Source organism: Phyllobates terribilis, unplaced genomic scaffold (genome assembly GCF_046119375.1).
Source record: "Phyllobates terribilis strain yellow unplaced genomic scaffold, ASM4611937v1 Scaffold_13__5_contigs__length_258822181, whole genome shotgun sequence".
NCBI classification, from domain to species: Eukaryota; Metazoa; Chordata; class Amphibia; order Anura; family Dendrobatidae; genus Phyllobates; species Phyllobates terribilis.
This window is the reverse complement of record NW_027362773.1, coordinates 30898081-30917031: the sequence shown is the minus strand read 5'-3', so window position 1 is coordinate 30917031 and position 18951 is coordinate 30898081. Positions and strand designations below refer to the sequence as shown.

General features: G+C 42.4%; 1 protein-coding gene across 1 annotated transcript in view; it reads right to left on the bottom strand.

Moving 5' to 3' along the window:
* Positions 1 to 18951, bottom strand: part of IGHMBP2 (immunoglobulin mu DNA binding protein 2) — a 90730-nt gene that overhangs the window by 26515 nt on the left and 45264 nt on the right. Inside the window, exons 8-12 of the mRNA XM_073658042.1 lie at positions 15694 to 15868; positions 14026 to 14208; positions 11125 to 11243; positions 3429 to 3523; positions 2682 to 2805 (exon numbers count right to left, since the gene is read on the bottom strand). Of these exons, the coding sequence (XP_073514143.1) occupies positions 2682 to 2805; positions 3429 to 3523; positions 11125 to 11243; positions 14026 to 14208; positions 15694 to 15868 (696 nt within the window). The remainder of the gene's footprint in view (positions 1 to 2681; positions 2806 to 3428; positions 3524 to 11124; positions 11244 to 14025; positions 14209 to 15693; positions 15869 to 18951) is intronic.

Here is an 18951-nt window from a genome sequence, read left to right as displayed (position 1 = left end):
TATTTGGTCAGTATTTTACATCAGTATTTGTAAACCAAAACCAGAAGTGGAAAAATCAGAAAAAAAAAACTATAATTGAAAGATTGATACCTGTTCTGTGTTTTGGAGACAAATACTGATGACAAAATACTGATGTGTGAATAAAGCCTTAAAAGGGTATTCCCATCTCCAAGATCCTATGCCAATATGTAGTAGGTGTAATAATAATAATATTAGCAAATATCTTCAGTTAGAAATGTAATATTGTTTCTCTGGTTCGCTGTGTGTCTTTCCTCATGTGCAGGGCATTGCAGGACCTTAGGTATCCATGGTTACGACCACTAGCAACTAGTTAAAGGGGTATTCCCATCTCCAAGATCCTATCCCAATATTTAGTAGGTGTAATAATAATATTAGCAAATACCTCCAGTTATAATTATAGTATAGTTCTTCTGATTAGCTATGTCTCTTACCCCATGTGTAGAGTATTTCACTAGCTTAGGTATCCATGGTTACGACCATTAACAGCTAACTAACTCACTATATGGGTGGTCGTAACCATGGATAGCCAAGATGCTGCAATGCCCTGTACATGGGGTAAGCAACATGACAAATCAGAAGAACTATACTACATTTCTAACTGAAGATATTTGCTAATATTATTATTACTACGCATACTACATATTGGGATAGGATCTTGGAGATGGGAATACCCCTTTAACTGTCACTATATCAGTGGTCATAATCATGGATACCCAAGGCCCTGCAATGGCTGCACATGAGGAAAGAGACATAGTGAATCAGAAGAACCATACTACATTTCTAATTGTTGGTATTTGCTAATATTATTATTATTATTATTATTACACCTACTACATATTGGGATAGGATTTTGGAAATGGGAATATCCCTTTAATTTGAGTTTTCCTCTCTGTAGGTTCCAGTCCTGTTTGGCTCCTTCAGATGGGTGTTATCATCCTAGTGCTGTCTGTGTGCATCACAAGGAGAGCAGACGGACCCATTATACCAGAGCATATGGCAGATTTTCCACAGGTAAACAGGACATGTGCTGCCGAGAAGATGTTTTATGCGCACAGAACAATCATACTGATGATCGTTCTGTGTCTGGTCGGCCTGTCTAAAAAGGCATTAAACAATCACTGATCATACTGGATTATGAGGCTGCAGTCACAGTCACCCAGCAATCCCAGGTATGTACGCTCGCTTGGTACAGAACTAGCACTTATCACTATGCAGATGTTGCAATCCATATCTACATGTTCTTAAAGGGGCTTCTACTATTTTTTTTATTGTTCCAATGATTGTAAAATAATAAAAAAAATTAACATTGTAAATAGTCCTGATTAAAGGTGTCGTATAAGTTAATAAGAAAAAAGGATCCATTTTTTATCCTGGCCCCCGCGCCATTCTTGTGTATGAGATACATGACACATGGCTAAAGTTCGCAAGGAGTAGCTGCTACATCCACTTGTAATACAAGTGAATGGGTTACCTAAGGGTACTGCCCCTGCGACAAGCAAGTCACAAAAAGTCAGACTGTGTCAGATGTTTTGTGACTTGTTTCTCGCTGCACCTTAAAAGCGCATTCATTTGCATTACACTGCAACATAGCAGCGACACCTAGCAAACTTTGGCCATGGGACAGGTCTAGTGGCCAAAATCAGCGTGTTGCCCCAGCCTTTATAAGACAATTAGCAAAGTGGCTTAAATTTTATTTTAAATATTTAGGAGCAATTAAAAAAAATACTGGTTGCCAATAGGTTCCAACTCTTGGGAATCTGATCCAAGGGACAGAACATTGATGGAATGAGTCTAGAAGTTTGTACACCACTGAGTGGTAGAGAAAAAGACCGAGCAATGGTACAATACTTCCCACCATACAAAAATTTTCCATGAGAGCATCTTTCTGTGTTTTGCTCCATTCCAGATAATGTTTCAGATAATGATCGAGATGCTAGAATTGATCACCATATTTGCTGGACTGTCCCATACACAGTCATGGCCGAAAGTGTTGGCACCATTGAAATTGCTCCAGAAAATAAAGTATTTCTCCCAGAAAATTATTGCAATTATACATGTCATGGGTTGTAAACTTTACAGTGCCGTGGGTTGTAAACGTCTTGATTATGTTGCGCACCGTGGACAAAGGAACATCAAAATCTCTGGAGATGGACTAATAAACTTGAGATTGTTGGTATGGATCAACAATTTTGGTTCTCAAGTCCTCAGACAGTTCTCTTCTCCTCTTTCTGTTCTCCATGCTTAGTGTGGCACACACAGACACACAATCAAAGATTGAGTTAACTTTTCCCCTTTTTATCTGGGTTCAGGGGTGATTTTCATATTGCCCACATCTGTTACTTGCCACAGGTGGGTGAGTTTGAACGAGCATCGCATGCTTGAAACAAAGTTGTTTACTCACAATTTTGGAAAGATGCCAACAATTTTGTCCGGCTCATTTGTGGGGTTTTGTGTGAAATGATATCCAATTTGCTTTTTTTCTCTGTTTTTATGTGTTGTTCCAATACACACAAAGGAAATAAACATGTGTATAACAAAATGTGTATTTGCAATAAATTTCTGGGAGAAATACTTCATTTTCTGGAACAATTTCAAAGGTGCCAACACTTTTGACTATGACTGTATGATCGGCTTTAGTTAGGTATGCTCCAATTACTGACCTTTGGCGTTGGATCTGACAAAGGATAATATAACGGCTTCTTTCTCTCGACCTTGAAAGCCATCCACAGATTTAATTTCTAGATCTGGATATCTCTGCCGGAGACACTGTCTGAGCAAATCCACCTGGAAACAAGACGTGGGAATAGAATATGTCAATCTATATAAGAAAAAAGGAACTATCCATGTGCTTGTTATAGCAGAAGATGAGGTCCCCCAAGTTCAAAGACCCCATCTATGCTATATAAGTCTGACGGTTACCTTAGGTCAAAAACAACAACTAAATGTTCCTTCCTTGTATCAATAGAAACTAACGTGTCCTTGCTAGTCATCAGAAGTGTCTGATTAAATGTGTCTGAATAAATGTTTCAACTACAAACCTAGGCGTCACGAGAACAGAAACCAGCTTTTGTTTGCACAGCTAAATTGTATGATCGGACCATATATGGTAAATCCATTTCTGCCTCCAGGGTGTATATAAACCCTATGCTTTGTAATAAAGTTAGAGTCTGTTGACACATACTACCTGTCTTGTGTCTTATTCTCTCCGGGCCTGTATACTAAAGGATAGAAGAACCAGAAAGCAGTGACCACATGCTCGTGCTGACATCCTACATACAGCCCTGGCTTTACTAGTAATCAGCCCCCTCATTTCCCATGTTAGTAAGGTCCGATCTTACACATGAGGATACACAGGACATAAAGACGTGGCATAGGGTGCTGACACTACAAGGGATAATCCTGCTCACCTGAAGATTGTACGGTGCTATAACTGCAATATCGTGGGCTTTCACACCAGCGCTGGTCAGAGCCTGAACATGTAAGTCCACCAGACGCACCTCACCTGGTAGGAACAAAAGCAACAATGAGAAGATCTGCAAGGAAATGAGACCTCTATAACAATTCATCTATGTATAGCGGCAGAGAACGGGGTAAAACTATTTATTTTTATCATGTAAAATGTTTTCAAGGAGAAATTCTCATTTCCTGAAAAATGTAATTTAATTAAATCACAAAATACCGGTGGATCGTCCAGAGCGAACACCGATGTTTCATCAGGAGACTGTATGTTACACCTCATTATATTTTATTTATAAGGGACGCAGTTACAGGACCCCATACAGTTTATGGAAATAGGAATCCTCTACTAGAATGTTCAAATATTTGTGTTGTATCAGAAAATTGCTATTTCTGCTAATCCTTAAAAAATAGGAGCTGATGTGCAGCAGGCGGCAGCGCTACTAATCAGCGTACGGAGCTGCGGCGCTCGGCCCCACACATCGGCTACCGCCAGAGGTGATAACAGGCAATCAGTAGGGCGCCATGAGCCGGACACATACCAATCTTATACTGATGACCAGGGGTGGATTAAGAGTAGAAAGGGCCCCGGGCAGTTTAGAAGGCGCGCCCCCCCCCCCACACCTGATGTATCACGTGACATGTCACATGATCCCCTGTGATAGATCATGTGATAGTTCACGTGAAATTAATTTGGCACAATATTAATATACTAATTATAATATATTTTTTTACATAATTTGCATGACTTAATATTGAGCACAATTAAGTATGCTGAGATCCCCTATATACAGGATGAGACCCTACACACAATATGAGCTGTCACAATCCTCCCATAGACAGCAGGAGGCCGTACGTAGCCATCTATACACAGCAGGAGGCCGCACGTAGCCATCTATACACAGCAGGAGGCCGCACGTAGCCATCTATACACAGCGGAAGGCCGCACGTAGCCATCTATACACAGCGGGAGGCCGCACGTAGCCATCTATACACAGCAGGAGGCCGCACGTAGCCATCTATACACAGCAGGAGGCCGCACGTAGCCATCTATACACAGCGGGAGGCCGCACATAACCATCTATACACAGAGGGAGGCCGCACGTAGCCATCTATACACAGCGGGAGGCCGCACGTAGCCATCTATACACAGCAGGAGGCTGCACGTAGCCATCTATACACAGTGGAAGGAAGCACGTAGCCATCTATACACAGCGGAAGGCCGCACGGTGCCATCTATACAGTCATGGCCAAAAGTTTTGAGAATGACACCAAAATTATATTTTCACATGATCTGCTGGCCTCTGGTTTTTATTAGTGTTTGTCTGATGTTTATATCACATACAGAAATATAATTGCAATCATATTATGAGTACCAATAGATTATATTGACAGTTAGAATGAGTTAATGCAGCAAGTCAATATTTGCAGCGTTGCCCCTTCTTCTTCAAGACCTCTGTAATTCTCCCTGGCATGCTCTCAATCAACTTTTGGACCAAATCCTGACTGATAGCAGTCCATTCTTGCATAATCAATGCTTGCATTTTGCCAGAATTTGTTGGTTTTTGTTTGTCCACCCGTCTCTTGATGATTGACCACAAGTTCTCAATGGGATTAAGATCTGGGGAGTTTCCAGGCCATGGACCCAAAATCTCTATGTTTTGTTCCATGAGCCATTTAGTTATCACCTTTGCTTTATGGCAAGGTGCTCCATCATGCTAGAAAAGGCATTGTTGGGCGCCAAACTGCTCTTGGACGGTTGGGAGAAGTTGCTCTTGGAGGACATTCTGGTACCATTCTTTATTCATGGCTGTGTTTTTAGGCAAGACTGTGAGTGAGCCGATTCCCTTGGCTGAGAAGCAACCCCACACATGAATGGTTTCAGGATGCTTTACAGTTGGCATGAGACAAGACTGGTGGTAGCGCTCACCTCTTCTTCTCCGAATAAGCTGTTTTCCTGATGTCCCAAACAATCGAAAAGGGGATTCATCAGAGAAAATGACTTTGCCCCAGTCCTCAGCAGTCCACTCCCTGTACCTTTTGCAGAATATCAGTCGGTCCCTGATGTTTTTTCTGGAGAGAAGTGGCTTCTTTGCTACCCTCCTTGAAACCAGCCCTTGCTCAAAGAGTCTCCGCCTCACAGTGCGTGCAGAAGCACTCACACCAGCCTGCTGCCATTCCTGAGCAAGCTCGGCACTGCTGGTAGTCCGATCCCGCAGCTGAAACAGTTTTAAGATAAGGTCCTGGCGCTTGCTGGTCTTTCTTGGGCGCCCTGGAGCCTTTTTGACAACAATGGAAGCTCTCTCCTTGAAGTTCTTGTTGATGCGATAGATTGTTGACTGAGGTGCAATCTTTGTAGCTGCGATACTCTTCCCTGTTAGGCCATTTTTGTGCAGTGCAATGATGACTGCACGTGTTTCTTTAGAGATAACCATGGTTAACTGAAGAGAAACAATGATACCAAGAACCAGCCTCCTTTTAAAGTGTCCAGTGATGTCATTCTTACTTAATCATGACTGATTGATCGCCAGCCCTGTCCTCATCAACACCCACACCTGTGTTAATGGATCAATCACTAAAACGATGTTAGCTGCTCCTTTTAAGGCAGGACTGCAATGATGTTGAAATGTGTTTTGGGGGTTAAAGTTCATTTTCTGGGCAAATATTGACTTTGCAAGTACAGTAATTGCTGTTAAGCTGATCACTCTTTGACATTCAGGAGTATATGCAAATTGCCATTACAAAAAATGAAGCAGTAAACTTTGGAAAAATTACTATTTGTCTCATTCTCAATACTTTTGGCCATGACTGTACACAGCGGGAGGCCGCACGTAGCCATCTATACACAGTGGGAGGCCGCACGGTGTCATCTATACACAGCTGGAGACCGCACGTAGCCATCTATACACAGCAGGAGGCCGCACGTAGCCATCTATACACAATGGGAGGCCGCACGTAGCCATCTATACACAGCGGGAGGCCGCACGGTGCCATCTATACACAGCGGGAGGCCGCACGGTGCCATCTATACACAGCGGGAGGAAGCATGTAGCCATCTATACACAGCGGGAGGCCGCACACAGCCATCTATACACAGTGGGAGGCCGCACGTAGCCATCTATACACAGTGGGAGGCCGCATGGTGCCATCTATACACAGCGGGAGGCTGCACGTAGCCATCTATACACAGCAGGAGAATGCACGGCGCAATCTATACACAGCAGGAGGCCGCACGGTGCTATCTATACACAGCGGGAGGCCGCACTTAGCCATCTATACACAGCAGGAGGCCGCACGTAGCCATCTATACACAGCAGGGGGCCGCACGGCGCCATCTATACACAGCGGGAGGCCACATGGTAGCCATCTATACACAGCAGGAGGCCGCACGGCGCCCCCCAGATACAGCGGGAGGCTGCACGGCGCCCCCTCAGATACAGCAGGAGGCCGCATGCAGTCACGCACACACACACAAACATATACAGACATATACACACATACACGCATAAATACATTTGAAACACAAAAATACATATAAACAGACATCACACAATGATATCTGCACACACACACTCACTCACCATCCCTTGGCTCACGTCGCCCAGCCCCTCTCCGGTGGTAAGTTGCAGTGCAGCGCGCGCACTGTGTGACGTCACACTAGCAGACACGGCCGCGCACAGGGCCGTGTCTCCTAGCTGTGACACGGCCGCGACACATACCGGCAGTCAGAGGCGGGGGGGGCCCCCGGACCGCTCCCCCAGCAGCGGCGCACTGCCGCGGCTTCTTCTTCAGCTGGGCCAGCACTGCACCTGTTAACTTCCCTGTGTGCTGGCCTGGCCGAAGAAGAAGAAGCAGTGCGCCGCTGCTGGGGGAGCGGTCCGGGGTAGCCCAGATTGCCCTCATTATAATCCGCCTATGCTGATGACCTATCTAAGGATAAGACACCAATATAAGAGTGCTGGACATCCCCTGTAACGCCTTCTCTCTGAGCCTAATTTGTTTTCACACTTTTGTTTTTTCTTGTTAAGAAAATAAATGACCCGTAACTTCTTTACTTTTGCATTGATGGAGCTGTGTGAGGGTTTTATGCATGCCGAGCTGTAGATTTCATTGGTATCATATTGGGGTTCGTGTTTTGATAGCTTTTTGTTGCATTTTTTAATTAAAAAAAGCCAATTTTGGGGTTTCAATTTTTTTATTGCTTTACAGCTTTTATAGTAGAGGTGATAATTTTATAATTTCATAGATTAGATTTAGCCAAAATGGCGATACTGAATGTGCTTATTTTTTTTATTTCTTTATTTTTAACTGCCAAAAAGTAGGGTGATTTTAATGTTTTTAACCCCTTTATTCCCGAGGGTGGTTTGCACGCTATTTTTACAATTCTGACCAGTGTCACTTTATGAGGTAATAATTCTGGAACGCTTCAACGGATCCCCCTGATTCTGAGATTGTTTTTCGTGACAGATTGTACTTCAAGATAGTGGTAACATTTCTTCAATATGACTTGCATTTATTTGTCAAAAAATCAGAAATTTGGGAAAAATTTTGGAAATTTCGCAATTTTCAAACTTTGAATTTTCATTCTCTTAAATCAGAGAGATATGTCACACAAAATAGTTAATAAATAATATTTCCCACTTGTCTACTTTACATCAGCACAATTTTGGAACCAAAATTTATTTTAGTTACGAAGTTATAAGCGATTTCTCATTTTTCCAACAAATGTTTATAAAACCATTTTTTTAGGGAGCACATCACATTTGAAGTCACTTTGAGGGGTCTATATGACAGAAAATACCCAAAAGTGACACCACTCTAAAAACTGCACCCCTCAAGGTGCTCAAAACCACATTCAAGAAGCTTATTAACCTTTCACATGCTTCACAGGAACTGAAGCAACGTGGTAGGAAAAAATGAACATTTAACATTTTTCACACAAATTTTACTTCAGGCCCCAATTTTTTTATTATCATGAGGGTAACAAGAGAAAATGTGCCACAAAATTTGTTGTGCAATTTCTACGCCGATACCCCATATGTGGAGAAAACTGTTTGGGCGCACGGCAGAGCTCAGAAGGGAAGGAGCGCCATTTGACTTTTTGAATGTAAAATTTGCTTGAATAATTAGAGGACACCATGCCGGGTTCGGAAAGCCCCTGATGTGCCTAAACAGTGGAAAGCCCCCACAAGTGACCCCATTTTGGAAACTACACCCATCAGGGAACTTATCTAGATGTGTGGTGAGCACCTTGAACAGCAGTTTATAATATTGAGCCATAAAAAAAAAAATTTCACATTTTTCTCACAAAAATGTTTTTCAGCCCCAAATTTTGTGTTTTCATAAGGGTAACAGGATAAATTGCACCATGCCATTTGTTGTGCAATTCCTCCTGAGCACGCCGATACCCCATTTGTGGGGGAAAACCACTGTTTGGGCTCACGGAAGAGTTCAGAATGGAAGGAGCACTGTGTGACTTTTTGAACGCAAAATTGGCTGGAATCGAGAGTGGACGCCATGTTGCTTTTGGAGAGCCCCTGATGTGCCTAAACAGTGGAAACCCCCCACAAGTGACACCATTTTGGAAACTACACCCCTCAAGGATTTTATCAAGGAGTATAGTGAACATTTTGAACCCAGATGTACGACACAGAATTTGATAACATTAGGTCATCATATTGAATAAATTGTCATTAGTCTTGAGTTCAAGTGCTCGCTACTTGAGTTTGCATCGGATACTCGGGTATACACCATGTATCGCGTGTGCTCAAGTGACATGCTCGAGTCCCCGCCCGCATGTTTCATGGCTGTTAGACACCCCAAAAAAAACATGCGTGGATCGCTCGTGAATGGCAGGCAATCATTGCATGTTTTTGTTGGCTGTGTAACAGCCACGAAACATGCAGGGTGGGGACTCGAGCATGTTACTCGAGCACCCGCGATTCTCGATTCATACCCGAGTACCCAATGCAAACGCAAGTAGTGAGCACTTGGGCTCAACACTAGTCGCCATATCATCATTGGGAAAATTCCTTATTGTTGCCGGGCACCGGCCGGCAGATCTCAGTGGGCGCAATGCGCATGTGCCCGCCATTTTTTTTTTCACAGAAAGATGACGGGAGGCCGGATCAGGAGATCCGGGGGACGGAGGAGGTATCAGGGGACGGCGGAGGTACCGGGAGGGTTCAGGGGGCTTCATTTCTCTCTCCTCTGACAAGTATATAATATCAGAGGAGAGAGAAGTCATTCTAACTCCGGGCACACTTTTTTTTCATGTTCGCCGCTATTCACTGAATAGCAGCGACCACGTGATCGGGGACCGGAAAAATGGGCTCTGATCATGTTCTCCAGGGTTTCCTACTCTGGTGGGCACTACAGCCTTATTCCTCAGCAACGCATTTTCATGGCGCTGAGGCATAAATACCCTTAACTGCCACCGTGAAGTGTCCAGTATTTTCTTGTGTTTTATTCCTCCTGCGCCCCTCCGTATTTTTTTCAAAGCTGCCATATGGTTCCAGAGATTTGGGCCTTTTTACTTAGTGCTAATTTTTATGGTCTTTACAAGAGGGTATGGCTCACAGGATCCTCAGGGGAGTGTCTTTAAGCTGTTCTGCTTTACTACTCTGTGAGCCACGACCCCATGGTAAAGACCATAAACATTAGCACCAAATTAAAAGGCCTATATGTCTGGAATCGTATGACTGATTTAAAAAAACAAACAAACAAAAAAAACAAGACTTACAGGGGAAGTGGGAATAAAATAAGAGCAAAAACTTGCCAGTTTTGACCTCGTGAGAGGTCCTCTTTAAATGTGACTGTCAGTGATTGACTGCAGTGTTCAAAGAATTAAACAGCAGCCATCGGAGCTATTTTTGGTTGCTGCTATTACTGGCATGTTTAGGCTCTATAACATACCCAAAACCCGCTGATTGGAAGGATAAAAATGCTACTCACTTGGGAGCGGGATAATGTATCTCATGAACAGTTCCTATTTAAAACTCCGGCTGGTTTATTTCACTCCTCATAAACCACATTACAGGAAAACTTAAAACACGGCCCTTGTCCGGCACAAAGTGAAACAAAAAGTAAAAAGTTCATACAATACTGGGGGTTCGCCTGCCTGGGTTACACTCCAGCTTCTTAGTCCTTCAGTGAAGGCACACAATACTGGAGGTCTGCACACCTCCACACACAGACCATGTGTGAGACAAAGAGGTCCCATTTTACAATGTTAACCATACCCAGGGGTGGAGATATGGTGAACAGCCGTCCCGCCCAACTCTTCAAATGCTCACATTAATCCCGGCCTTGTCATGGCCAATTAACCCCTCTTTGTATTATGTGTACTAGAGCAGTACTCCAGGTTTTACATCACAGAGGACATCCACCTCTGTGATACATATTTCCCATCAACTATGTATCCGGCAGCCACCTTACAGAAAGCTAGCCTGCATATACCCCTGCACCCGACACAGAATGTTCTCTTATGCAGAATTTTGTGAATGACTTATAGGATTTCTCTTCATATTGAAATAATATTAGTATTAGTAAATGGTATACTGCGTGGTGTATAGCCATAGATATAGAATTCAGCAGACATCACATTTTAAGACATGAATACAGTAATATTGCACTAGATTACATTACCTGGATTGCCCTTAGACTGCTCATCTTCAATGTCTATCTCAAACAATCCGCAGTGTGCAGTATCAATAAGCAGTAATGGAATACCAGTCTCATCTGTGTCTCTCACTCCTTGTAGATCCCTAAAATTGGGAGCAGAAAACACATCCAGTAATCTACTGACTGCATATTAAAGGGAACCTATCCGGTGATCCATGCAGTCAGACCAAAGGTTGAAATGTATGCGCTACTCTAAAATTCTGCAGCGTTTCAGAAACATCATTGGAAAATAAGTCAGGAACGAGAAGAACATCTAGGTGGCCCTCCACCGGCTTCCCCAGCCCTGCTCAGTTTGATTGACAGGTCTTTCCAAATACACATATAAGACAAGGCCCATTTCTCCACTGCAGGGGAATTTCTTCCTAATAAACTAGGTGAGTATTTGGAAAGCCAGTGCAAAAGAAAAATTAAATCGATGCCGCCTCCATGCAGATTTCAGCTATTCTAATTATTTATTATTATAGCGCCATTTATTTGATGGCGCTATACATGTGAAAAAGGGGTATACATCGCAAAAACAATTACAATAATCTTGAACAAAAACGTGACGGCGACTGGTACAGGAGGAGAGAGGTCCCTGCCCAGGAGGGCACAGAGTCTACAAGGGATGGGTGAGGATACAGTAGGTGAGGATAGAGCTGGTCGTGCAGCGGTCTGGTGGAGCGGTGGTTACTGCAGGCTGTACGCTTGTCAGAAGAGGTGGGTCTTCAGGTTCCTTTTGAAGGTTTCCACGGTAGGCGAGAGTTTGATATGTTGGGGTGGAGAGTTCCAGAGTAGGGGGAATGTGCGGGAGAAATCTTCTATGTGATTGTGGGAAGAGGAGATAAGAGAGGAGTAGAGAAGGAGATCTTGTGAGGAACGGAGGTTGCGTGCACGTAAGTACCGGGAGACTAGATCACAGATGTATGGAGGAGACAGGTTGTGGATGGCTTTGTATGCCATGGTTAGGGTTTTGAACTGGAGTCTCTGGGCAATGGGGAACCAGTAAAGGGATTGACAGAGAGGAGAGCCCAGGGAATAGCGGGGGGACAGGTGGATTAGTAGAGCAGCAGAGTTTAGGATGGATTGGAGGGGTGCGAGAGTGTTGGAAGGGAGACCACTGAGCAGGAGGTTGCAGTAGTCGAGGCGGGAGATGATGAGGGCGTGTACTAGTGTTTTTGCAGATTCATGGTTGAGGAATGTGCGGATCCGGGAGATATTTTTGAGTTGGAGTCGGCAGGAAGTGGAAAGGGCTTGGATATGTGGTTTGAAGGAGAGATCAGAGTCCAGGGTTACCCCAAGGCAGCGAGCTTGAGGGACTGGGGAGAGTGGGCAGCCATTAACGTTGATAGATAGGTCAGATGGGGGGGTTCAGAGAGGTGGGGGAAAGATGATGAATTCTGTTTTATCCATATTACATTTTAGAAATCTAGCAGAGAAAAAAGGATGAGATAGCGAACAGACATTGTGGGATTCTGGTTAGTAAGGAGGAGATATCGAGTCCATGTATATCGGATTTCTGGGGAAGATTTGAGTAGCCCTGATCACTTTTTAGAAAAGGAGCAAAAAGTCACATTTTAAAAAGGGACAAATACACCTGTACCAAATTGTGCAACTTTTGAGTACAAAAGAAATTGGAATAGAGGGAATGATAAATTCCCTCTGGATTTCTCAGCAGAATTTTAGAGTAAAACATAAAAGTCGGTAATGAAGGAGTCAATTCCTATTTAAAGCTCCTCGTGGGTCGGATCTTGCACGTTCCCTTTAAGCATTATTCACATCTGAAATCACTTATACATAGTTTATTTAATATACCAATGCATTTGATCTGTTTGTGTGACTAATAGACTATGGGTACAAGTGGCCCTCAAACACAGTTTGTCTAGGGCCTTCTATATATTATACATGCAGAAAACATGAACCACATTTCCATAAAAAAATTTAAAGAGGGAAGATGGAACGACCCAGTGACTATTTCTGAGAACAATAATGAGCATAATTTACAACGTGTAATTTAAAGGGAATTTGTCACCAGGTTTTTGCTGTGTAATCTGAGAGCAGCATGACATAGATGCAGAGACCCTGATTCCAGTGATGTATCAGTAACTGAGCTGTTTGTTGCAGTTTTTATAAAATCACTGTTTTATCTGCTGCAGATCTAGCAGTTCTCTGAATGCTGAGCTGTGTATAACCCCGCCCCCACCACTGATTACACAGAAGGCAGCCAATCAGTGGTGGGGGCGGGGTTACACAGAGCTAATGAATATGGAGGACTACATGGTGTGAGATAACTAGTCCTCTATTTATAATCTCCAGCTGATAAAACACTGATTTCATTGAAAATATAGCAAGGAGCTCAATAAGTGACACATCACTGGAATCATGGACTCTGCCCCATGTTGCTCTCAAATTAAATAGCAAAAACCTGGTGACAGATTCCCTTTAATACCAGCTGCAGGGCTGGTTTACCCATAGGCACATTAGACCATAGTATCCCTTGTAGATTGTGAGCCCTCACGGGCAGGGTCCTCGCTTCTCCTGTACCAGTTGCCGTCACATTGTGTTCAAGATTATTGTAATTGTTCTTGTATTCTACCCCTTTTTCACATGTAAAGCGCCATGGAATAAATGGCGCTATAATAATAAATAATAATAATAATAGTAAGATTAGGCAAGTGCATAAAGTCACATTTAACAAGCAAAGGAATTCTCTTACATAATGGAAAATATTGGGCTAATATTTTAGATACTTTTATAGTCATATATTGCAACACAATAGATTGAAATACTTACATGACAGCATACTTCTCTACAGTGAATTATGCAAAAGTTATAGTGTGTGCTTCCCATGCTTTCTATATGGGCATAACTAATCTTCATGCTTACTTGAGTAAATGCTGAGAAACAGAAGCATGTGATTCCAGCTTCCCGCCGTAGAGGGCACGTGATGCCCACTGCATTATACGGTCATGCATCCGATACTGCACCGTCAGCATTTTCACCACTCGGTCTCCGTACATCTCTACTACACGTTCCATTAAGCTCAGGGACAGACCCTTAGCCGCAGCCCTGTAGATTACAGAAGACAAGTTTAAACTTTTACTATACATAATCTATGTGCACGGAGCATGACAAGGTGTTACATACAGTGTATATATAAATGCAAAAAAGTAGCAGCATAGCCTAGTTGGGCGCAATAATCCCCCAAGGGTACTGGCTCATTTGCCTACTTTCACACAAAAAATCCAAACAATGAGGCAGCACCCCGAATACAGCGAAAAAACGAGTAAATATCCTTTATTCACCCACTTGTCCTACATTTCATCTCTCTCCATGGAGCCAAAGCTTGAGAAAGGCTATATAGAGAGAACTGAAAAGCATTTTGTGAATGCTAAAATCCAGGTCTACTAAACTGAACCAAAAGTATTAAGGCCTCTCTTGGAGATAAATGGACAGGATAAAGAAAAAAAGGCAGAAAACAACACAGGAAATAATAGAATAAATTATAAACATTTTTAATTAATGAAACAGTACAGGGAAAAACAAAAGAACGGGCAGGATCCCCTGATCCTATTCTTTGTTAATAACAAGCTTCTCCCTATCCTCCCTATAAAAAGACTAGCTGCAGAAGGAGCCTCCCCCCACAATTATCTTGCAATAGTAAGTTAGCCTTGATCGTGAACCATCTGCCAGAAAAAATGGAAGAGTGATTTAAAAAGGACCTGTCATGTACTCTAAATAATTGAGTTTAATACCTTGTAAAAATCCCTGAGCTCCTCAGATTCTGACCCTCTTTTCCGTTTTGCAGTGTGTCGCTCCATCGTAGAGATATAGACATTTGTTTTTTCGCAGTATGTGAAATCTCTGCTTTGCAGTCCAACTGCGCGTCTCTTCAGAGTTTTTTCTTGAGGCATGTGCTTTCACCCCTCCCTCCGAGACACTGCCAATCACAGCTCAGCAACGTCTGAGACTTAGAGACTGTTAGATCAACTGTTGAGCTGTGTGTGATTGGCAGTTCTGGGAGGGAGGGATGAAAGCGCATGCACCCAAGAGAAGAAACGCCCAGTAGAACTGAAAGCAGAAATTTCACATACTTTGCTCCAGAAGAAACAAATGTGAATATCTCTACAATGGAATGACGCATTGCAAAACTGAAAAAAGTGGCAGAATCAGGGGACCTCGGGGATTTTTACAAGGCATTTAACTCATTAGTTGAGCATGAGACAGGTCCTTTAAGTAATAATGCAATTTAGCTTTATTACAGTAGCAAGATTTTCAAGTAACAACAAAATCTATGCAAGATAAAGGAGTGATTATTCAGGGGATAAAAATTATTCTGGAACTCTATCTGTATTTCACTTAAAGATGAATGGCTGATAACAGGGCAGAATACATTGATGCCAAAATGAGATGACTTTACTTTTAGTGTACTCTTATTAAATTGGGTTCTATAAGATACCACAATGTACAAGTATCTCTTCATGTCTCGGAATATTGTGATTATTATTGGATTTACATCAATGCAAGAAGTGACAAAGCAGATAGTCTTCTTACTGGTGGGAGATAATAGTGGGTGGTAGCTGTTTGTGATCTCCGGCCAGGATACACTTTTTCGCCCGCAGTAGTGCGATCCAGCAGCTTGCTTCTAATGCCTGAGCACACTCATCAATCACGACCAGGTCAAAATAATTATCAGGAAGCAGCTTCAGAGGGCCATCCAGGGAAGCACCTGGCACGGGGAATAAGTTGGATGCAGATCGATGAGCCTATAACGCTGTAATTTCGCAATGAACAATTATTGGTAATTAGCATGGAAAATACAATTTTTTCCAAATGAAACGGTGTGTGGCCCTGGAGCCCAGCCACAATTCTGAGATCATTAGACAATCTGTTTACGGAGATTAGGTTCAGATTTACAGCGCGGAAGGCAAATCAGGTCCAAAACCTTGTGAAGGCGACATCACTCATGTGTAAAGACTTACCTGGAAAGTGGAGAAATGACTGCCTTACATCCAATCCTTCTCATTAGCGTCATCAGTGATGCCAATCTTTCACAGGTACAGACAACAGTACTGATTGTCAGATATCTTATTTTAGAATGTTTTTATCCCAAATCTAGATGAATGCCTTTGTCAATGGTTTCTAGCATGAGATACAGTGAATCAAAAAGAGGATGCATTTATATCCCTTCCTCCCATGGCGCTCCAGCTCCTTCTGACCAACCATGATTTATGGTTACTTAGACATTACATAATGCACCATAAGAAACTAGAAAACAAATATTTTTATTCTGACATAATCTAGACATTCTGATAATCCCATTATAGTCTACTGAATTTGACAATCTAGTTGTCCAAGTGGTAGTAGATATGTCAAAGGTCCAAGATGGTGAAGCAGGTGAAGGAACATCGGTGACTGTGCTGGCTGTGGAGTTGCTTAGAGAAGTTGGACTTTTGATTGCCAAGAAGGTTCATCCACAGACTATCATTTCTAGTTGGAGACCAGTTGCTCAGGCGCTAGAGAAGCACTTTTAAATGCAGCACTGAATCATATAAATGATAAAGAGAAGTTTGAGGCTAATCTGTTGGATATTGCCAGGACACCGTCGAGAGCAATGCGAGAAAAAATAAATTGAATTGCACTTGCACCAATGTTATTCAATGAGGCAGTGTTCACCTGTGAGCTTTTCCTCAGCTGGAATTGGGCTGAGGAAAAAGATCGCAGCATTGTGTGTATGGCCGCGTATATCGGATGAGACTCGCCAATGGGTGAGAGAAAAAAAATAGAAGGCACACGGACCATGCGTGTGCTGTTCAATTTTTACGCACACATCTCAAAGGAGCCATGAAATTTCATTAGCCAAGTACAGTAAATTCACAGCCAGAACCTTCAGAAGAGACGATAGGATAGCTATATCGAATAAACAGATAGATGTCCTGTAGACATACAAATTTCACAAGCCCCCTACATATTATAAACTTGTACCCTTTAGTCCTTTTCATTTAGCACTGAAGGGTGTTTAGGCTGGTTTAATCTAATAAAAATAATAATTATAAAATAATTTAAAAAAAACAAAAGAAATGCGGTTTCCCCTATTTTTGATAACCAGCAAAGGTAGAGCACACAACTGGGGGCTTATATTATCAGGCTGGGAAGTTCCATGGTTATTGTGCCCATCCCAGCCTAAAAATACCAGAACACAGCCACCCCAGAAGTGGAGCATCACATTAGATGCACCAATTCTGGCGCTTGGCCCGGCTCTTCCTGATTGCCCTGGTGGTGGCAATCAGGGTAATGTTATTTGTGGTTGATGTCAGCTGTGATTTGACAAAAATCACAGCTGGCATCAAGCAATGGTATTAGTAATGGAGAGGTGTCTATCAGACACACTGCCATGACGTACAGAGTGACATACAGACTGACATTTGCATGACACTCATCCTACTTTTTGGGATGAACATCGGAGTGATTTTTTTATATGGAGATGTGAGCGAGGACTTAAGATCACTTTGCAAAATTTGCTGTAGAAGTTGTACTGAGACTGAAGAGTTCTGGAAATGTGGAAGCTATCCATCTTATTAAGAAGTTAGGACAAAGTTTATTTGGATGAAGGTTTCTTATTACACAAGAAAATTGAAGTAAACCAACCAAAACGTATTGAAAATGCCAAAATACTTATTGCAAATACAGAAAGGAATGGACATAGTTTAAAAAGATCTGTTCATTTTTTTCTCGTTTGGATCTTCAAATAGTATTTGCATATCTTTATTGTGATACATGGGGCCTAATTTTTAAGTTATTTTTGACACTATCTTTTTTATTTTTGTGCCAATGTTGATCAGATAACTACGGTACAATAATGTGTCTGTCTTTCTAATTTTTATGACCACGAAGGATCACTGAAACACAAATACATCTTAAAATTTGTTCCCCTTTCTGTAACTATTATTTTTATATATAGGACACGTTTTATTTTCCCACAGGGTTGGGGCAGATAACAGCGATTTGGATTGGCAGCGTTTGTCTTATTATTATTATTTTACTTACTTTTTACTTCATTTTCATTCATTTCACGTAATGTGCCCCCTATAAAGTACTAAAGGACATTGGGGGGCATTTCTGCATTTAAATACTTTTCTTTTAATCTGATTTTCCCTGTAACTGGGGCTGGTATATTAGCCCTAGTTACAGTGGAAATTGAACCTCCTTGCCCCATAACAGAGCTGGCTAGGTCTCCTACTAAGTACACAGTGTTTGCTTAGCATAGATCAATTGGGAATGCAAAGATGGTAACAAAGTAACAATCCATATTTGTCTTCTCTATGGGGAGTCTGGCTGTGTCTGTCAGACAGCTCCTCGCTCTCGCAGCAGCACAATGTCATGCAGATACTCTACTATGCAGTGACATTTCAGAATGTTACTACAGAGTAGAATTCGGAGCTCTTGGACGTTTAAAGTCTATGTGCGTCCAGAATAAATATCCTGGTCAACCCCTTCGATATTTATATTTTTTTTATATAATCCCCTTAGTGCTGGACATAAAGTACAGTGCGATTTAAGAAAAAAAGGGGCTTCCCACAATTGAACGTTATTCCATCTCTATACAATAGGGGATAAACAAAGGTCTGACCACTAGCACCCCAGAGATCCAGACAATGGGGCTTTGCAAAGCTAAAATCTAGATGGAGCATGTGCACCGCCGCTCTGTTCACTCTTCATTGGACGGCCGTAAACAGCAGACAGCTGCACTTAGCTATCTCCAGCAGTCCCATAGACAATGAAGGAAGCGGAGGTGCACATGCTATGGTCCTA